Here is an 18,423-nt window from a genome sequence, read left to right as displayed (position 1 = left end):
GTTACAGTTTTGCATAAAGCCAATTTTTCCCCACTTCAAAGGAATAATTTATTTAACTATCATGGTAGTTGTTAAACATTGAGAATGGTTGACAGCATTCTCAATCCCAATTAAGCATCATCGTTAACCATAACCCAGCAAAATTAATTTTTAGTAACATGTTGAGATTCACATGATAATCCAAGTACTAGATACTCAAGATGTCCATAACCGGGGACACGACTAACCATGATTAGTTTATTACACTCTGCAGAGGTTTGCGCACTTTTTCCCACAAGACTCGATCGCCTCCGTTTGGTTTCTCGCACTACATGGTGTTTGAGAAGACGGATGACCGAGACATAGTCTTTCAGAAGCGCTAGCACCTTACGATCGGGTAGACCGTATCACCTACATCCCCTACATCTGCTAGCCTACCACTGTAAGAGTTCACATGACTTAGTCAACTATGCTAGAGCCCATAATAGCTTGTGGCTGCACACGGAAGTTTCTAGTATGAATAGTCTCATGATCCTTTTGAGCCTGGGTGGCGGTCCAAAAGAAAACAGGCAAGTCCCGAAATACTCAGGTGCCTCAATCCACCCAGATGTGTGTTTAAGTTGCCACCTTAGATAAACCATTAATTAACAATCTCATATCTGTCATGGATATCACTCACCCAATCCACGTCTACTAGCATAGCATGACATAATAAGCAAACGTAGAAGTAACTCCCAAAGGTTTGATAATACACAGGTAATAGGTATTACCTCATCTACTTCCCATCCCGCAATTTAATTAGATCCTAATCATGCAATGTGTGAGGATTGATCTAATGCAAGAAAACTGGGTAGTATAAAAGGTATGATCAAAGTGTTACTTGCCTTACTGATGATCCGCGAAACCTAACGATTCGAAGTAACAGGCGGCGCACTCCGGGTATTCTATCGCAGACAAACAAACAAGCATACAATAAGTACTCATCTAATGCACAGGTAAAACTCAAATAAGAGATCTAACCAGAAGGTTCAACTTAAGAACTCCGGTTGGCAAAAAGAATCAAATCGAATGAAGCAACGAAAGTCAAACGGCGAAAGAAAACAACTTCATTCTAATAATCTGGATCTAGGGCAAATTTTACAGTAGCAAAATCTTGTTTAAGTTGGTTAAACGGATAGAGGGTTTCGATACGAAACTCTAGGCACTTGAATCGCCTGATTCCGATAAACGAGCGAAAAGTTATACTAAAACGAAAATCGGATCAGGAATCGCGATCAAAAGAATCGCGGATTTAATCCGAGAAAAGAAAAACGACAAACGTTCGCTAGAACGAACGAACGGACGAACGCTTGCTATTTAAATAAACTAGAAAAACTGATCTATTTAAAAAACCAAATCTAAAAAAAAGACGGAAAAACCGATCTGATTTTTTTAAAAAAAACCGATGGCACGGAAGTCGAGGCGCGGCGAACCTCGGCGGCGGCGGCGGCACGTGGGGCGGGGCGGCTCGGGGCTAGGGTTTGCCCGGGTGGGCTGCCCCGGCTTTTAAAGCCTGCCGGGCCAGAGTCCCGGACGGACATAGCCCGGTTAGGTCGGTTCACTTTTTTTATTATTATTATTTCACTTGGAAGAAAAATAAAAAGAAATACTAAACGTACTCCAAAAATTCCGAAATAAATTTTCACGGGCTTCTAAAATCAAGCCGCACAAGGTGAACATTTATTTGGGATCTAAATGCAATTTTGAGAAACGCACATTTTTCCTAAATTCAGATAAAACACCAAAAAACTCCGAAATAAAATCTTATTTGATTTTATTATTAAATCCTCAATATTTCTTTATTTTGGGAAAGTCATTTTATTCCCTCTCTCATTTTTTTGTAATAGAAATAATTGATGATAAAATAAATAAAATCAAATGATCCTATTCTCAAAATTTGAGAGAACTCAAATATGAAAATAACGAAATCCCCAACTCTCTCCGTGGGTCATTGAGTTGCGTAGAGTTTCTAGGATCAACCAAAATGCAAAATAAAATATGATATGCATTGATGATCTAATGTTTAACATTCCAAATTGAAAATTTGGGATGTTACACGGTGCTCTAACCTAGTGACAAAAATGGCCAAGATACATATTGTATTTTTTGCCACTAAGTATAAAACGACGGGGTTTTGTCATATTGATTGACTTTGTCATGTCTACATTATGTCATCTTGCTTATTATGATACTCTGTTTCTTACAAAATTAATACCTTGAGATGCACACTCAATATGGGTTTGGGGGTGGAGTATTAGTGGTAGATGTACTTGGATTAACGGTCTACTTATCATGGATGTAATGCTTATATGAGATTTTGACATGGATGATCATAGTTATAAATGTTGCTATTTAGTCAATTGCCCGATATGTATCCAACGCATCTATAATTTATGAAGTATTCATGTCATGTTTACAACAATTTTATATGGTTTTAGTATGATTTGATTAGAACTAACCCGGACTAACGTTGTTTTCAGTAGAACTACCGTGTTGTCATTTTTTGTGTAGAAATAAAAGTACTCGGAATGGGCTGAAAATTTACGGTGATTTTTATGGACCAAAAGAGACCCCCCGAAGCACTAGAGCTAGGCCAAGAAGTGGACGAGGAGGCCACAAGCCTGGGGGGGCGCCCACCCCCCTAGGGCATGCCTCCCAAGCTTGTGGGCCCCTCGAGCACCCCTTTGATATGAGACTGACGCCAAAAACTCCTATAAATACCCCAAACCCCAGAAAGAACCCTAGATGAGAAGTTCCGCCGATGCAAGCCTTGATAGCCATGAAAAACCAATTGGGACCCCGTTCCGGCACCCTGACGAAGGGGGAAATCATCACCGGAGGCCATCTTCATCATTCTGGTGGCCACCATGATGAGGAGGGAGCAGTTCACCCTCGGGGCTGAGGGTACGTACCAGTAGCTATGTGTTTGATCTGCCTCTCTCATGTTTTTTATTTGGCACGATCTTGATGTACCGCGAGCTTCGTCAATATATTTGAATCTTATGGTGTTCTTCCCTTTCTACCTTCTTGTGATGAATTGAGTCTTGCTCTTTCAAATGTTGTTATGTTGGATTGCATATTGGATTTGAGAACATTTGATGTATGTCTTGCATATGGATACCCGTGATGACAATGGGGTATTATATTGATTCACTTGATGTATGTTTTGGCACTCAACTCGCGGATTCCCGAGGTGACATTGGGGTAATCTATGCACTACAAAAAAAAGACACATCCGTGACATTTTGGGCCGAACGAAATATTTTATGTCATGCTTATGACACTTCTATGACGATAATTGTGACAAAACCCGGTATCATCATAGATGTGGTGGACTCCTACTCTATGATAGAAAATCATGACAGAAAATTGGTTTTTCGTCCTGGGCGGGCCGGAGACGCACCTGCTTGACATTCTTTGGGTCGTCCATAACGGAAAAAATCATGGTAGAAGCGAGGGCGAGGAAAATTTTGGGGAGTTCCCGATTACGGTGGGTGGTCGGGGCCGAGCGATGCACGGAAGGATTGCGTGTTTCTCTCGTACACATACGCGCGTGTGTGCGAGGTCTTGGGCTCTAACTGAACCCGAACGAGACGTCCGCTTACTGAACCTGAGCGATTGCACTAGCTACGTTACTGAACCTGAGCGATCGATCCCTTGGCTATTAACTGAACCCGAGTGATTCCTTCGCTACCGCTACTAACTGAACCCGAGCGATCGATCGCTGCTACTGCTGGTTACTGAAGCCGATCGAACCTGCTGCCTCTTGATGAACAGTGAACGTGGGGGTTGCGGTTGAACGAGTCGAGATGTACATGGTTGGGGTTGGATAAACAGTTCCCGGTGGGGGTTGGATGAATAGGACCCCATGGTAGTATATAGGTCGTTGCCGCTGGATGAACAGGACCCCGAGAGAAGGCCGCCACAGCCGAGCTGGTTGGGGTGGATGTATAGGACCCCGTGGAGGGCTGGTTGAATAGTATCCACTGGAGGGCTGGATGAACAGTATCTGGTGGAGGCAGGAAGAAGACGCGGTGGATGAACAATGCAGGTGGAGGCTGAAGCAAGCCGACGGTGGGTGAACAGTAACTTGTGGAGTCCCATTTCGCGATACGCCACACCCCTCCGATGAACAGGACCCCCGTTTCGACCGTAGCACTCCAACACAAGTTCGTTTCCTCCGTTTTGCGGTACGCCACACCCCTCCCGATGAACAGGACCCCCGTTTCGACCATAGCGCTCCAACACAAGTCTGTTTCCTCCGTTTTGCGGTACACCACACCCCTCCTGATGAACAGGACCCTCATTTCGACCGTACCGCTCCAACACAAGTCCGTTTCCTCCGCTTTGCGGTACGCCACACCCCTCCCGATCAACAGGATGCCGTTTCGACCGTAGCCGGTCGAACAGAAGGCCGTTTCCTCCGTACCACGGTACGTCAGACCCCGTTTTGGCTGTTCCGCCAAGCCGGTTGGCTCCTGTTGAACATGACGCATTCTGACCCAGTTTGTTGCCTCCCGATGAACATGACATTGTTTCTCCATTTCGACCCAGCCGGTTGGCCGCCCGATGAACAGGACGTCATTGTTGTCGTCCGTTGCCTCTCCATGTACATGAGCCCTAGCCGTACGTATGCGCGAGTAGGCGTTCGAGACCCCGCCCGTATGTACGTACGTGGCCGTATTTTTTGGCATGTGGATGTATGTATGTGTACATGGTTTAGAAGGGACTGCCTGAACTGCTACGTCGGGGGCTCTACTACTACACGTGCCGCTGCTTGCTCGGCCATGGTTCATCGTTACAGAGAGACCGATCGACCAGTATGTACGTACACGTTCGCGACAATGGTACGTACGCTTATAACCACCTCACTAAATAATTAAGATACAAACACAAGTACTAGTTACAACACCAACATGGAAGGAATAAAAACCAATAACACCACAATGCACCCTATAATAGGCACTTATAAACCATATGACAAAAAATGGATCATGAGATCCAGGGGTGGATTAAGCCCAGTGGGCCGCCCCGGGCCCCCTTTGTATATTGTAGCAACTGTTACAATATTGTGCTAAAGTATACAAAGGATTTGGGGCTCATGCCCCTGGCCTGCCCCCCTAGATCCGCCATTGATGAGATCTCATAGTCAACATTATATTTAATGCTGATGCATGACAAAGAAAAGAAGCAATACAACACATTAAGTCAATACTTACATAATGGAACAAGATGTCTTCAACAGACTGAACATTGCAAGTGCCACACATGAATCCAATATAAAAAAAGTAGCTACCAAGCCCTATCGCTGTCCGATGACAAATTACAAAACCTACAATTACATGCATACATAAATTCTATCCAACACACCAAATACTCCAGTTAAATACAATACCCCTCCCAATTACTATAGAAACCTTGTAAACTTTCACTAGAAAAGCACTAACAAACCTAATCACCATATTCAGAACATGCAAAACTACAAAAAAACATCCACCACAAAGACCACATAACACAGTAGCATCTAAGAAAAATACATTCTTACTTCATCGGCTAGGAAACCAGTAGAATCCAACAATCTTACCCCCAAGCTGAGCACAAGCAACTGAACCAAATTTACCTATAACTATAAGCCCCGTTCAACAGCTAAGAACCGTAAAAATCAAACAATCCCAACCCAAGCAGAGCTGCGGAGGAGAACCACCTGAACGAAGACCCCTCTGTACGAATCGCCTGAAACAATGTGATAGTAAAGCTCGCATCACACATGAACACCTACCAATCCTAGGAATTGGGTGTGTGTGTGTGTGGGGGGGGGGAGCTAAACAAACCAAAAAAAAGATCTAAAGATGAACATGCACGACCAATTCAGGAGCAGCAGCAAGAGGGATGAGCAAACGAGCTAACAAACCGCTACACCCAACATGACTTTACGCTGGCAAAAAAAGCCACCGGAATCACCATGCAAAAAGAACGAGATAGTCGCTTCTCTCTTCAGTTCTCCCTACCTCTCCATGTAGCTTTATTTCGTTCTCTTCGAACGATGCAAAATGGACAAGAGGACAAGCAAGTGCCACGAGTGAAAAAACTCAAAGCAAAATATTAAGAGAAAGACAACCAATAATAGGTGGCTCACATGAAATCCGATAAGAAAAGCATGCTCAAAATGTTAAGTTGGTTCATCTCGCGACAGAAAAGTAACACAAATCGTGGCGCATCATCAGACCAAAATTTTGAACGAAAGACATTACATTTCAACCGGACAAAAATGTGCAAATCCGTTTAAATTTTCACTCTTCCACGCAACTATTCTCTCGGGATAGCTTTAGAGGTTTATGAATTCTCGGAAAAAAAAACTTCACACATGTATGGTCTGGACCGACATTGATCGTGAAACCCTCTTGATCGGACGGCAGCGGCTTCCATCGGAGGGCACCGGCTCGACCCAGGTCTAGACCACTCTGGAAACCCCAGCCCCAAAAATTTCCTCCCCCTCTCCGGCGGTCGCTTCACGAAAAAGGATTTCGCGTCGCCGGCGGCGACGAGACCAGAATCTCCGGACCCAGCCTCCGCTCCCCCCGCGCGGAGGTCCATGGACGGCGGCGGCGAGGTGGGCTGGTACGTGCTCGGCCCGAGCCAGGAGCACGTCGGCCCCTACGCGCTCTCAGAGCTGCGAGGTACCTCCTCCCCCCTTCGACACCCAATCTTCTCGCTATATCTGCTAGTGGAAATGCGGACGCCGTTAACTCGCAAGCTGGGATTGAATCCTCGCAAAATCAGAGAAACTTGCGTGCGGCCTTGCTGCAATCCGAAAGGCCCCCTATTCACTAGTTTTGTATTTCCTGTGAGTATAAGCAAGTGTCAGAGTCTGGATGTGAGGTGGTGCAAATCTCAGTACCTGGTACTGTTAGATCGTGTCAATTGGGCGTGTTACTCATAAGCTCGCAATTTCCTTTGTAACCAGTAAATTGATGCTTCTTTTTTTGGATATGGAAGTAACGGTAGTAGCCCAGATGGCAGTTTTGAATTCGTGCTGTGGGGTTCTCCGTAGAGCGTATGAATCATTCTACAGTGTCATTCACTGCATTATCCACCACTGTTGCGTTATAGTAGTTCCTAACTCCAAAGCTGGCTCATCGATGAGTTGTTAGCACTGGCAGGTTGCGGGATAGGGTTTATGTCACGTTGTGAGGTTGCTTGCTTGTTTTGTGGGCGCATATTGTTTCAGAATGGCAGCTAGTAGCCCTTTTACATTCTGAAGATCTATGCGTCCTGTTTTCGATGTGATCTGGATTTGAGGAACTTGGCTCCCTGTACAGATCATTTTGCTAATGGGTACCTCAACGAGAGCACAATGCTCTGGGCGGAGGGGAGGAGTGAATGGACGCCACTATCTTCGATTCGAGAGCTGCATTCTGGGGTCACAAAGAAGGATCAACCTGAACAAGGTAGGAGTTTAGGGCTTTCTACATTCCCTTTAAAGCAAATTCAGTATGGTTCTTTTCAAGTATCTCCTAACGCTCTTCGAAATGGTTTCTTCAGAAACTGAAGATGATTTCGAGAAATTCCAGAAGGAGGTTATAGAAGCTGAGTCAGAGGTGGAAGGGCTGAAAGCAAAGGCTGCAGATGGTGACTTAAGCAAAGAGCATGTCATTGATGATCCCGATGAGCGGCCAGCATCCCCACCAGATGGTGTGGAAGAATTTACTGATGATGACGGCACCATCTACAAGTGGGATCGTACTCTGAGGGCAATGGTTCCTCAAGTAAGTGTTGCTTTTCTATTCCAACGCTAGGCTTTCCAGATAACCATTGTCAGATGAAAATTCATGATTTCTGATCACTTAGCTGTAATCATATAGTGGAACAAGTACCGACTATCTCAGCTACATGATTTATTAGCGTATAGGGCTTGTTAGTTCGGGAAATTTATTGCATGGCATGTGGCACCTTAGCCTTTTCATGTCAAAGTAAATTTTCTGATGGGCTTGTGCCATCTATTACTATTAGTCTTACCTGCTCCATGGTAAGATTTTAACCTGGACATGAGTATTAGTTCTATCTTTCTCTCCCAAACAGCCTTCTAGCTACCCTTTCAAAGAAGTAAACTATGTGTGGATATATACCCTTTGTATACGCAACTTTATAGAAATGAAGCCTCTTTTAACTTTACAGCGTACATTCTCATTGATTTATTATTGATAAATCAACCTAGAGAGGATGATCTCTATAGGGTTGCTCGATCTTTCATGATTGAACATAAGGAATAAATGAACAACTCAGTATTGAGTCCGAATAAGCAAAAATGTTGATCAGAAACAATAGCAAGTCATACTCTCACAGACCAACTCTGGAAATGGAATTGTAGTGTAAACCAGTGTGATCCTTCACAACTTGATGATCAACATCTATCCAATCGGAGTTTATTGTTCTCTCTCCTGTAACTCTCAATACACGATGACTCAGAGATGCCTTGTGGTGGCTCCCCAAATATAACTGACACTATCCAAACTTACTAATATTTACACCAAGTTATGAATACAAAGTTATTGTATGTGCTTGATCTGGTTGCATCAGTTTTAAAATTTTCCGTAAAATTTACCCTTCCATAAACAACTTTGAAGAAACCCAATTTCTAAAGTTCATACACACTTTCTCTTGATTTATCGTTCGTCGTCGCATTTCCTTTTTGTTTATCTATTTACAAAAATTAGTTTCAATGTTAGGTGGAAGTTTTATTCCTGAAAAAAGCTACTACATTTTTATTTTAACTAATAGTAGTCTAAGTTGCGGTTCAGCTGAGAATCTAATTTAGCTCCCCTCAGTCATTGCTAGTGTTGTCAATGCCTTATTCTTTAGGCCTAGGTGATGTTTTTTGATAAGAGTATTCTGTATTGCACCAGCTGTTCTTCCATAGGAAAAACACATTCTCTTATTCGTCTTGTTTAATGTTCCTTATTACCAGAGTTTATCAGCTAACCTGATTCCTTGTGTACCTTCTCAGAATGATGTATCGGGTGAAATGGACAACAATGGAGAGAATGACATATCATGTAAAAAGGATGACTATGAACTTGAAGACATGACTTTTGCACTCGAGGAAGAAGTATTTCAACCACCAGATATTCCTGGCTCGTCCACATTGGATGAAAACCATGCTTTAACTGAAAAAGAAAACAAAGTGCCAGAGAAGGTAGATAAAAGACTAGAAAAGAAGCGGAAGTCTGAGAAGCCAACTGAAAAGAAGGTAGTTCTCAAGTTACTCTTGAGGGACTTCTTGATAAGTTTTGCACAAGCTAATTCTTAAAAACTGTTTTTATTTGGGCAGGAACCTCAGAAACCTCCAGAAAGTTGGTTTGATCTCAAAGTCAACACACATGTCTATGTTACTGGTTTACCTGAAGATGTCACGGCTGAGGAGGTAAGTTTCTTCTATCTCCAAAAGCTGAGGCTACTCTTTGTTTTCCTCGTAGGAAGACCGTTCTCAAAATGAACTATAACATGTTCATAGCTATACAAAAAGTTACTAGTTCTGACATCTGATAGTGGATTTCGTTTGCAGATTGTAGAGGTATTTTCCAAGTGTGGAATTATAAAGGAGGTATACATTTTTTTCCATTGCTGGCAGAGACAGCTTAAACTTGATCAGACTGATTTCTCATCTTGAACCTTGATGGTCTTCCCATTCCTAAACTTGGTTTTATCCGTAGTCAGTACACTCACAGATCCATGTTTGCTGCTTGTGCATGTAACTACTGTGTTTCAAAATTCAAAATTTGATTTGTTCAGAATCTTGCTATCTTCACGTTTTCATGTCAAAGATGTTCAGTTTGTGTTCAGCATGACTGTCAAATCTAGTGAATTCCAGCTATCTGGACTTTTAGTAGGTATTGATGATAGTAGATATCGTCATATTGAAAATTTTAGCCATATATTATCTTTGGATGGATTATTAATTAAACTGTACATGATTATGATATTTATTTACTACTCCCTCTGTAACTTAATATAAGACGTTTTTTTGACACTGTCATGGACTCTAAAAACGTCTTATAAAAAGTTACAGAGGGAGTACTACCCTGTCCCAAAATATAAGACGTTTTTGCAGTTTAAATTGAACTGCAAAAACGCCTTATATTTTAGGACAGAGGTAGTATATCCTATATTTGGATAGCTTTGTTCTTATCTTATTCGTAATCAATATTCTGTTCCTGAGATTCAGAGTACTGAACTACTGATGCACTTCTAATGTGTTTGTGATGATATAGGATCCAGAGACAAGGAAACCCCGAGTGAAGATCTATACTGACAAGGAAACAGGCAGGAAAAAGGGTGATGCACTTGTGACCTATCTCAAGGTATTGCCTTACTGAACTTGTCAGATTGACTGAGCTTACTAGTTACTACGGAATTTTATTTACTGTGTACTTCTCTTTCAATGATCCAGGAGCCTTCTGTACCTTTAGCAATTCAATTATTGGATGGAACATCATTCCGTCCTGGTGGTAAGACCCTAATGACTGTTAGCGTGGCCAAATTTCAGCAGAAAGGTAAGTTCACAATTTATTAAAGCAACATGAACTGCAAAATATATACTACTAATGGTTTCATCTGCTTCAGGTGACGTTTTTTTGGCAAAGAAGGCAGATAAGCAAAAGAAAAAGAAAGGCAAGAAGGTTGAAGATAAGATGCTGGGATGGGGTAATTTCTATCTTTAAATTATGTCAATTTTTTTATTATGGTTGATTTGAATACGTGTACCCAGCGATCAGTTTCTGTTGCTTCAATGTCGACATAACCGAACTGTAGGTCGTGTTCAAGCTTTGCATGTTTCATGCTAATTAGGGATGTGTCATGTTGAGAATAATATGATGTGCTTCTAAATCTTTTCTTACTAGCAGATAGCCCTAAAAGAATTAAGCTGCAAAAACTATTGGTTGTACGCAGGGTTTACATTTATCATTACGCCGTTGGTTGATGAGCAGTTACTTTTTCATTATTATCTGCATTTCTTGCAAGCAAACTAGCTTTATCTTGAGATCAAAATCCCATTTACTTATTTTTATTCTTGTGACAATGTTCTGTTATTAGGTGGACATGATGATAAGAAGGTGATGATTCCTACTCAGGTGATTTTGGCGAATATGTTCAGTCCTGCTGAATTGAGAGTAAGTAATTATGGAAGTATTCTTGACGTGCCCTTTTCGTATGGAACAAATGAGTCGTTTCAGATAGCTCCTGTTGGTATAGGAACTTTTTTGCTCATGTCGGTTTTATTAAGAATGAAGTTCCTGATCATTGCAGAATGATGAAACCCTTCTTCCTGAACTTGAGGTAGATGTTAGAGAGGAATGCGTGAAGTTTGGTCCGATCGACAATGTCAAGGTACTTTTTAATTGCACTCATATGTCTTTACTTGTCATCATAGGAAAATCATAACAAATAGATTAGTTTGATTAGAGAAAAGGGAATGTTAAAAAGTTGTTTGCTTCTTTAGCTGTGCTTCTTCCTAATCATATAGAAGCTTGATATGATCAAGAACCATTTGGAGTACGAAAGTTCCTGGCTGTTGCCACTTTTTGAGTTTAACCTGTGTAACCAGTCTCTGAAAGACATACTGGAGAACTGCATCCGCATTCTACACCAAACTGACTGATCCTTGTTTATTGCGATGCCAAAGCTGGCCATATGGCTACTGGTCCTGTGAGAATGTGTTACTTAGTCTGGAAAAGGCAAACAGACTAATGGGTGAGAGTATGCAAGCTGAGTAGCCAAGGTCTTTAATCCACATAAGTATGGGCTGGTGTGTTTCATTTTAGCAGGACTATATAGTACTCCCTCCGTTCCAAAATAGATGACTCAACTTTGTATTAACTTTAGTATAAAGTTGGGTCATCTATTTTGGAACGGAGGGAGTAGCAAGTATATTTATAAACCATTCAGCACCATGCTCTATGAGTCTGCTGCTACGAGTTTCATTTACTTGTTCCTATCTTCACCTGTCCAGAAATTAGATCTGATCTTACATCTGCCCATGTGGGGCTCTCTGAACTAGTGTTAAGCTTTGTTGTGATTATTGATGAAATATATAGAAAATCCCCAGAATGAGCCGTAACTGAGCAAACGCCTAACCACCAGTAAGTTTTGGTGGTTTCTTTTCTCTTTTCCAGCTTACCACTTTTGTTTACATGTTGCTGTGGCAGGTTTGCGAAAATCATCCACAAGGGGTTGTATTGGTAAAGTTCAAAGACCGGAAAGATGGTCTCAAATGCATAGAGAAGATGAATGGAAGATGGTAGGTTTTAACGTAAAATCATTGCGCCATTCTTTTCCTCTTGGTTTTTGATATGGTAAAGCATTAAAATAGTTATGTTTGGTCTGCATCCTGAGTTTGTCAAATCCATTTGCGAGATTCGTTTCAAGTGTCAGAAAAAAAAGTTATCTTGTGAACACTTTGGAGAAAGGAGGGAAGGAGCTGATGTTGAGATTGTGCATGCTTTGGTTTCCTACCTAGGAAAAGGGTTTTTAACTACATTCCTTGTCGCGCAGGTTTGGTGGGAAGCAAATACACGCGAGCGAGGATGACGGTTCGATCAAACACGCTCTGATCCGTGACTACGACGCTGAGGTATCAAGGCTGGAGCGCTTTGGAGAAGAGTTGGAAGAATCTACATAGGAAGTTTTTCGATCACCCAGCAGTTTAGGGCTGTTTTGTAGCTGATAGCGTGAAATTTACAAGAACAACGAAACAGAAAAGAGCAGCTGGGCCATCTGTTTGTCCGATTATTCATACTGTGACTGCTTCTGGGTTAGCTTTAAGCAGCGGAGTTGTTACATCAGCTAAACGTTGTCCTAATATACTCCTACGTTACAGAGATTGATCATTTTTGCCATGCTAACATGTACAACTTGCTTATTTTGCATCGTCCCGTTGTGCTCAGCTCATGATATATGCTGCCGTTGTTAGAAAATCATCACTGCCAAAATCTCCTCCCCAGCGAAGACCAAGATGACGCAGAACGTTATGACGCCAATGGACGAGATTGCAAACAGAGAAAACGCAGCACGCACAAAAAAAAACATAATTGTCTGAGCCCAGGTTCGAACTGGGGACCTTTAGTGTGTGAGACTAACGTGATAACCAACTACACCACCCAGACGTTGTTGTAAGCAAGCGAACTAACGTGCTATTTATATAATAAGACGTTTCTCCTGGTAGACAAGTAGCACGGCGTTACAAATCCTTCGCCTGGCCTTTTACAGAATGAACACCACCACCGGGAAAGGTAAATTTGTAATAAAACTCTGCTGGTAACCCAAGCAGCAAGGCGATACAAAATCCTTCACCTGACCTTTTACAAAGTGAACGCCACCACCGTGCAGTGCCAGGCTAATTTTTTTCAAATAATACAATTTTTATATTAAATTTTAGAAATATTACGCTGTATTTATATTTTTTAAAAATATTATCCAGTTGGCCTACTGCTGGCCGATTAGATCCAATCGGCCTACTGCTGGCCGATAGGCCCCCAGTCAGCCCACTGCCGGTCGATTGGATCCAGTCAGCCCACTGCTGGCCGATTGGCCCCAGTCGGCCCACTGCTGGCCTATTGGCACTCAGTCTGTTTCCTCTAGGCCGACAGGTGCATGCACCCATCTATTTGTTGAATAGGTATTTGAAAAATGTTGAAGAAGTATTTGAAAAAATGTTGATCATGCATATAAAAATGTTAATCAAGCATTTTAAAAAATGTTGCACAAGTATTTGAAAATGTTGAACAAATATTTGAAAATCGTCGAATAGGTATGTGAATAATGTTGAAGAAGTATTTTAAAAAATGTTGATCATGTATATATAAAAATGTTAATCAAGCATTTGCAACAAATGTTGAAGGCGTATTTAAAAAAAATGTTGAACAAGTATTTGAAAAAAAATATTGAACAAGTATTTTAAAAAATATTGATCATGTAAATAAAAATGTTGATCATGTATATAAAAATGTTGAACAAGTATTTGAAAAAATTTGAACAAGTATTTAATTTTTTTGAACAAGTATTTAAAAAAATATAGAAAAAAGAAAAAAAAGAATGAAATAATGGAGAAGACCGGCTCAGTCATCTCTAGTTGGTCGTGATCCCTTTTCTAACCAGCAATTGGAAACTAATGCGGTGGTTAGCTGCTCTGGTGATTGCCATGGAGACCAGGCATCGATCCCCAACGCGGCTAATAACTACCCCACCAGCTTTCAGATGTTAAACTTTTTTTCAAATACTTGTTTAACATTTTTTTAAATACTTGTTCACATATTTTAAATACTTATTCAACATTTTTATATACATGATCAACATTTTTACAAATACTTGTTCAACATTTTTATATACATGATTATTATTTTTTCAAATACTTGTTGAACATTTTTACAAGTACTTGTTCAACATTTTTATATACATGATTAATATTTTTTCAAATACTTTTTCAACATTTTTTAAAATACTTGTTCAACATTTTTTGCAAATGCTTGATTAACATTTTTATATACATGATCAACATTTTTTAAAATGCTTCTTTAATATTTTCATATACCTATTCAACATTTTTGAAATATTTGTTCAACATCTTTAAAATACTTGTTTAATATTTTTTTAATGCTTGATTAACATTTTTATATGCATGATCAACATTTTTTTCAAATACTTCTTCAACATTTTTCAAATACCTATTTATCAGATAAATGGGTGCATGCACCTGTCGGCCTAGAGGAAGCAGACTGGGTGTCAATCGGCCAGCAGTGGGCCGACTGAGGCCAATCGGCCAACAGTGGACCGACTGGATCCAATCAGCCCGCAGTGGGCCGATTGGGGGCCAATCGGCCAGCAGCAGGCCGACTGGGTCCAATCGGTCAGCAGTAGGCCGATTGGTTAATATTTTTAAAAAATATAATTACGGCGTAATATTTCTGAAATTTAATATAAAAATTGTATTATTTTAAAAAAATTAGCCAGTGCCAGTGTGCCATCGGGAGATGTCAAAAAAGAAAAGAAAAAAATCACCGGGAAAGATAAATTTTGTTCATTTGCAAGGATGCTACACTTTTTTTCTTCTCTGCCAATTGTTAGCAAGGTAATACCTCTACTTTTTTATAAAAATTAATGTCATACTACACTGAATTTGACCAAGTTTATCCACAAATACCAAATCAGTATCATCAGATTCATTATGATTTTTTTTTTCATATTTTACTTATTTTGTATTGTACTATCGTTCAAATGAACTGCAAAAGTCTTAAAAAAAATTTGAGGGAAAAAAATCTTATATTTAGTTACTGAAGAGAAACTGCAAAAACATCTTATATTTAGTTACAGAGGTAGAACATGTGTATATATATAGTACTACGTGTTAATATTTTTTTTGTGTGAATTTAATCAAACATAGAGACGGAGGGGACTGTATTTTTCATAGCTCAGAGCAAATACACCAACAGAGAAGCCAATTCTCATAAAAGAGATCTAAAGATCAACCAAAGATAAATAATATAAATATCAAGTTCTGAAAAGAATTAAAGCAGTTCAAATCGAATATAAATACTGTCACTATCCATCAAGTACAACAATGTAACAATGATTTGATATTTCTTACAAGTTGCAGGATACCATATAATGGTTCAACACCTAAACCTCCAGTTACCGAACATTCTGTTGAGAAACAACATGGAAACTGGTTCCCACAACCTTCTGAGAGTCGTCTCAATAGAATACAATCAACACCCACCAATTGACGATTCAAAATGATATGACCTCAGGTGCAAGCAAATTGGTATTGGGCGTATCGATATAGCATCTAATTCTTTGCATTCCCAAAGAATTTCGAGAGGCGAACAGGGCCTTCCTCCTCGCTGTCACTTCCCGCATGCTTGGATCGGGACCTGTGCTTCTTATCTTTCTTACTTCGCTTTGATCTTGATCGGGATCGGGATTTTCTTGAACCCCTGTCCTCATCATCACTACTTGATGATTCTGATGAGCTGGAACTTTCTGACGAACTTCTGTGCTGTAAGAATGCAGAAGTGAGCAAGTAGGACCATTTTTGTTTCCCAAATTCATCCCAACAGGAGAAGGTAAAAAAAATGCTTATATCTAGAATCATTTATATAGCGGATACTTTTTGGTGTTTTCCATTCATCATGATGTGGCCAATTATTACATTTGTATTTGAGAGTAATACCTTCCTCCTCTTTTTAATCCGTTTCTTTGCGTCCTTTTCCTTCTTTTCTGTATCCATAATTCTTTGTCAGAAACTCAACACATGGAATAGATTTAAGAAAGAGTTCACCTACTGGGACCTAAATGTAACAAACATCGTTCAGCACGTCATTAAGTTGATTTACCTTTCTTGGAAGATGATGATTTTGACTTTACAACGTCTCTTCCACGACCAAGCTTTTGGGCCCTTTCAGCATCCAGTTGAGCTCTATACTCTCTCATCATTTTATCTTTGTCAGCCTCCACCTCACCTCTCTTTAGCTCCTCGTCCTATAGGGGACAAGAGCATCATTAATTACTATGAAGGTACTGATAATAGATAACTATTATAGCCACACAGTGACCTTATAAGTACAAAAAGGCTGAGCCTGATCTATAGTGCTAACTAGTAAGCCAATAACCATGTGGAGTCAATGCAGAAAACAATAAAGCTTTGCCAAGTAAACCCCACCCCGCCTAATGCGGACCTAGGTTGATCTGTTTGGAATCAGCATATACATACTCCGTCTAAGTTGCTATTTATCAAAGAGAACAAGTGAAAACCAAGTAAATGGCATCATTAGACTTCTGAAGCTAGGTAAACTATCGTGGATGGCTGCAATAATGGGTGTGCCACTGACAAATGGTTGTACTACCTTTTACGGTAGCACGAGTCTAATGTCTGATGGCAAACCGATGCTAGAGAAACTCAAAGGTCAGCAAACCAGAGGAAGGACGACTAGACCCTGGGTGGCACAGGACCAAGCTTCCACTGCCAAAGTTCAGGCTGCTAATTTCCCTCCTATGCTACAACGTAGCTTAATTCGTTGCTATATGCACTATAAAGTCAATCGCCATTCCACACCAGGCCAAAACAAACTTGGGCATCACATACAAGGCAGTATGCCTGAAATTCAGCTTCCATCATACATTTAACATAAAATAGGAGCACAAATAGCACATCGCAGAGCTTAAGCAGCAGCATGGATAAAATCACGGCCAAAATTACAGAGCGAAGAAACTAAATCCACCAACAAAAGCCAGCAGAGAGCAAGCCGAGGCCGCGCATACCTTCTGCTTCTTCTTGAACTCCTCCCACGTGAGGGTGTGGGTCTTGTTGAGGCTGGCCAAGCGCGCCGCGTGCCACTCTGGAGAATGAAATGAACCGTCCGTCTGTGACGGCCCTCGTTAGTAAAAGTCCCCTCATCATCAAAAGGAAAAGAAAGCATCTACAAGCAGCAAGATTCGCCATGGACGTCCCGGCAGATCTAGATAGGGTTTGCGGGCGGAGCAATCAGATATGGATTGCTGCGAGCTTGGAACTAGGGGGGATTAAGGATCTGTGGTAAGGGGGGTGAGGAAGGGGACCGACCATGCCGTCTTCCTCCCCTTCGCCGGGGGCGCCGGAGGACGAGCCCAGCCGCGCCCGCTGCATCGCCTTGTACGCCTGGTTCTTCCCCATCCTCGATTGCTGGGCCGAGAACCAGATTGGAACCGTGCGGGGCGGAGGGGGAGGCGGAGTGGAGTGGAGATCCCTTTTTCCTCCCTCCTTTTGGTACGACGCGTGCGGCCGCGAGTTATGACGGGTGATGGCGATGACGCCGATAAGGTAAAGGAGAAGATGGGGGAAGGGGAAGGAAGGCCTCCCCTCCTCTGGCTCTGGCCTGTGGGAGGAACTCTCCGCCCGCGGGCTGCTGCTGCGGCCGCGTGTCTACCGTCTGATCGGAACTGGATGGCTGGATACCGGTCTTCATATGCTACCATGATACGGACGTCCAAACCGTTGGATCTCAGATCCGACGGCATATGAGGAGTTGTTGTACCTGCACGCAATTTCAAGATTCTTCGATGATTTTTTTTTGTAAAATGTTTAATAGCTCACAGGAGCCGTTTGATCTGATATCCAACATTACCAAGAGCCCGTATCACGGTATCACCTAAACGTTGGTAGCACATGATATTTCCCCAGGTCGGATTGAGCAAGGGCGCATCTCTTCTTTGTTTATATTAGCATAAATGTACGTGTGTTGCAACAAAAGAAAACATTACTTCGTATGAATTAAAGTTTGTTGGTTGACATTTGAGGATCGTGGTGTGAGCTCAAGACATGGGTTATGACCCAAGTAAATTAATTTGGCTGAACAACATTAACTTTAGATTGTCAGT

General features: G+C 41.4%; 2 protein-coding genes and 1 non-coding gene across 4 annotated transcripts; 1 reads left to right on the top strand and 2 right to left on the bottom strand.

The window, feature by feature from the left end:
* The first annotated feature begins 6,466 nt into the window (after positions 1 to 6,466).
* On the top strand, positions 6,467 to 12,934 carry LOC119355609 (splicing factor U2AF-associated protein 2-like). The gene is made up of 13 exons (XM_037622435.1): positions 6,467 to 6,695; positions 7,338 to 7,466; positions 7,561 to 7,784; positions 9,023 to 9,265; positions 9,347 to 9,439; positions 9,581 to 9,619; positions 10,287 to 10,376; positions 10,466 to 10,568; positions 10,639 to 10,719; positions 11,110 to 11,186; positions 11,323 to 11,403; positions 12,222 to 12,313; positions 12,568 to 12,934. The coding sequence occupies exons 1-13, from the start codon at positions 6,611 to 6,613 to the stop codon at positions 12,692 to 12,694; spliced, it is 1,464 nt and encodes a 487-aa protein (XP_037478332.1). The 5' UTR covers positions 6,467 to 6,610; the 3' UTR covers positions 12,695 to 12,934.
* Positions 12,935 to 13,104: 170 nt separating this feature from the next.
* TRNAV-CAC lies at positions 13,105 to 13,178 on the bottom strand. Its single transcript has one exon. It is a non-coding gene; the product is annotated as a tRNA-Val (tRNA).
* A 2,388-nt stretch (positions 13,179 to 15,566) lies between these two features.
* Positions 15,567 to 17,917, bottom strand: LOC119355607 (corepressor interacting with RBPJ 1-like). 2 transcript variants are annotated; one of them, XM_037622434.1, is made up of 5 exons: positions 17,630 to 17,912; positions 17,329 to 17,430; positions 16,404 to 16,548; positions 16,241 to 16,287; positions 15,567 to 16,066 (listed from the first exon to the last, which is right to left on the bottom strand). In XM_037622434.1, the coding sequence occupies exons 1-5, from the start codon at positions 17,717 to 17,719 to the stop codon at positions 15,857 to 15,859; spliced, it is 594 nt and encodes a 197-aa protein (XP_037478331.1). In that variant the 5' UTR covers positions 17,720 to 17,912; the 3' UTR covers positions 15,567 to 15,856. The 2 variants fall into 2 exon arrangements, with proteins under 2 accessions (XP_037478331.1, XP_037478330.1); XM_037622433.1 differs by having other exon boundaries at positions 15,879 to 16,061; positions 17,630 to 17,917.
* Positions 17,918 to 18,423: the final 506 nt, after the last annotated feature.

The sequence above is a fragment of the Triticum dicoccoides genome, chromosome 2A, assembly GCF_002162155.2.
Source record: "Triticum dicoccoides isolate Atlit2015 ecotype Zavitan chromosome 2A, WEW_v2.0, whole genome shotgun sequence".
Classification (NCBI taxonomy): domain Eukaryota; kingdom Viridiplantae; phylum Streptophyta; class Magnoliopsida; order Poales; family Poaceae; genus Triticum; species Triticum dicoccoides.
The sequence above is the reverse complement of the archived record's forward strand: the minus strand, read 5'-3'. Positions and strand labels throughout refer to the sequence as shown.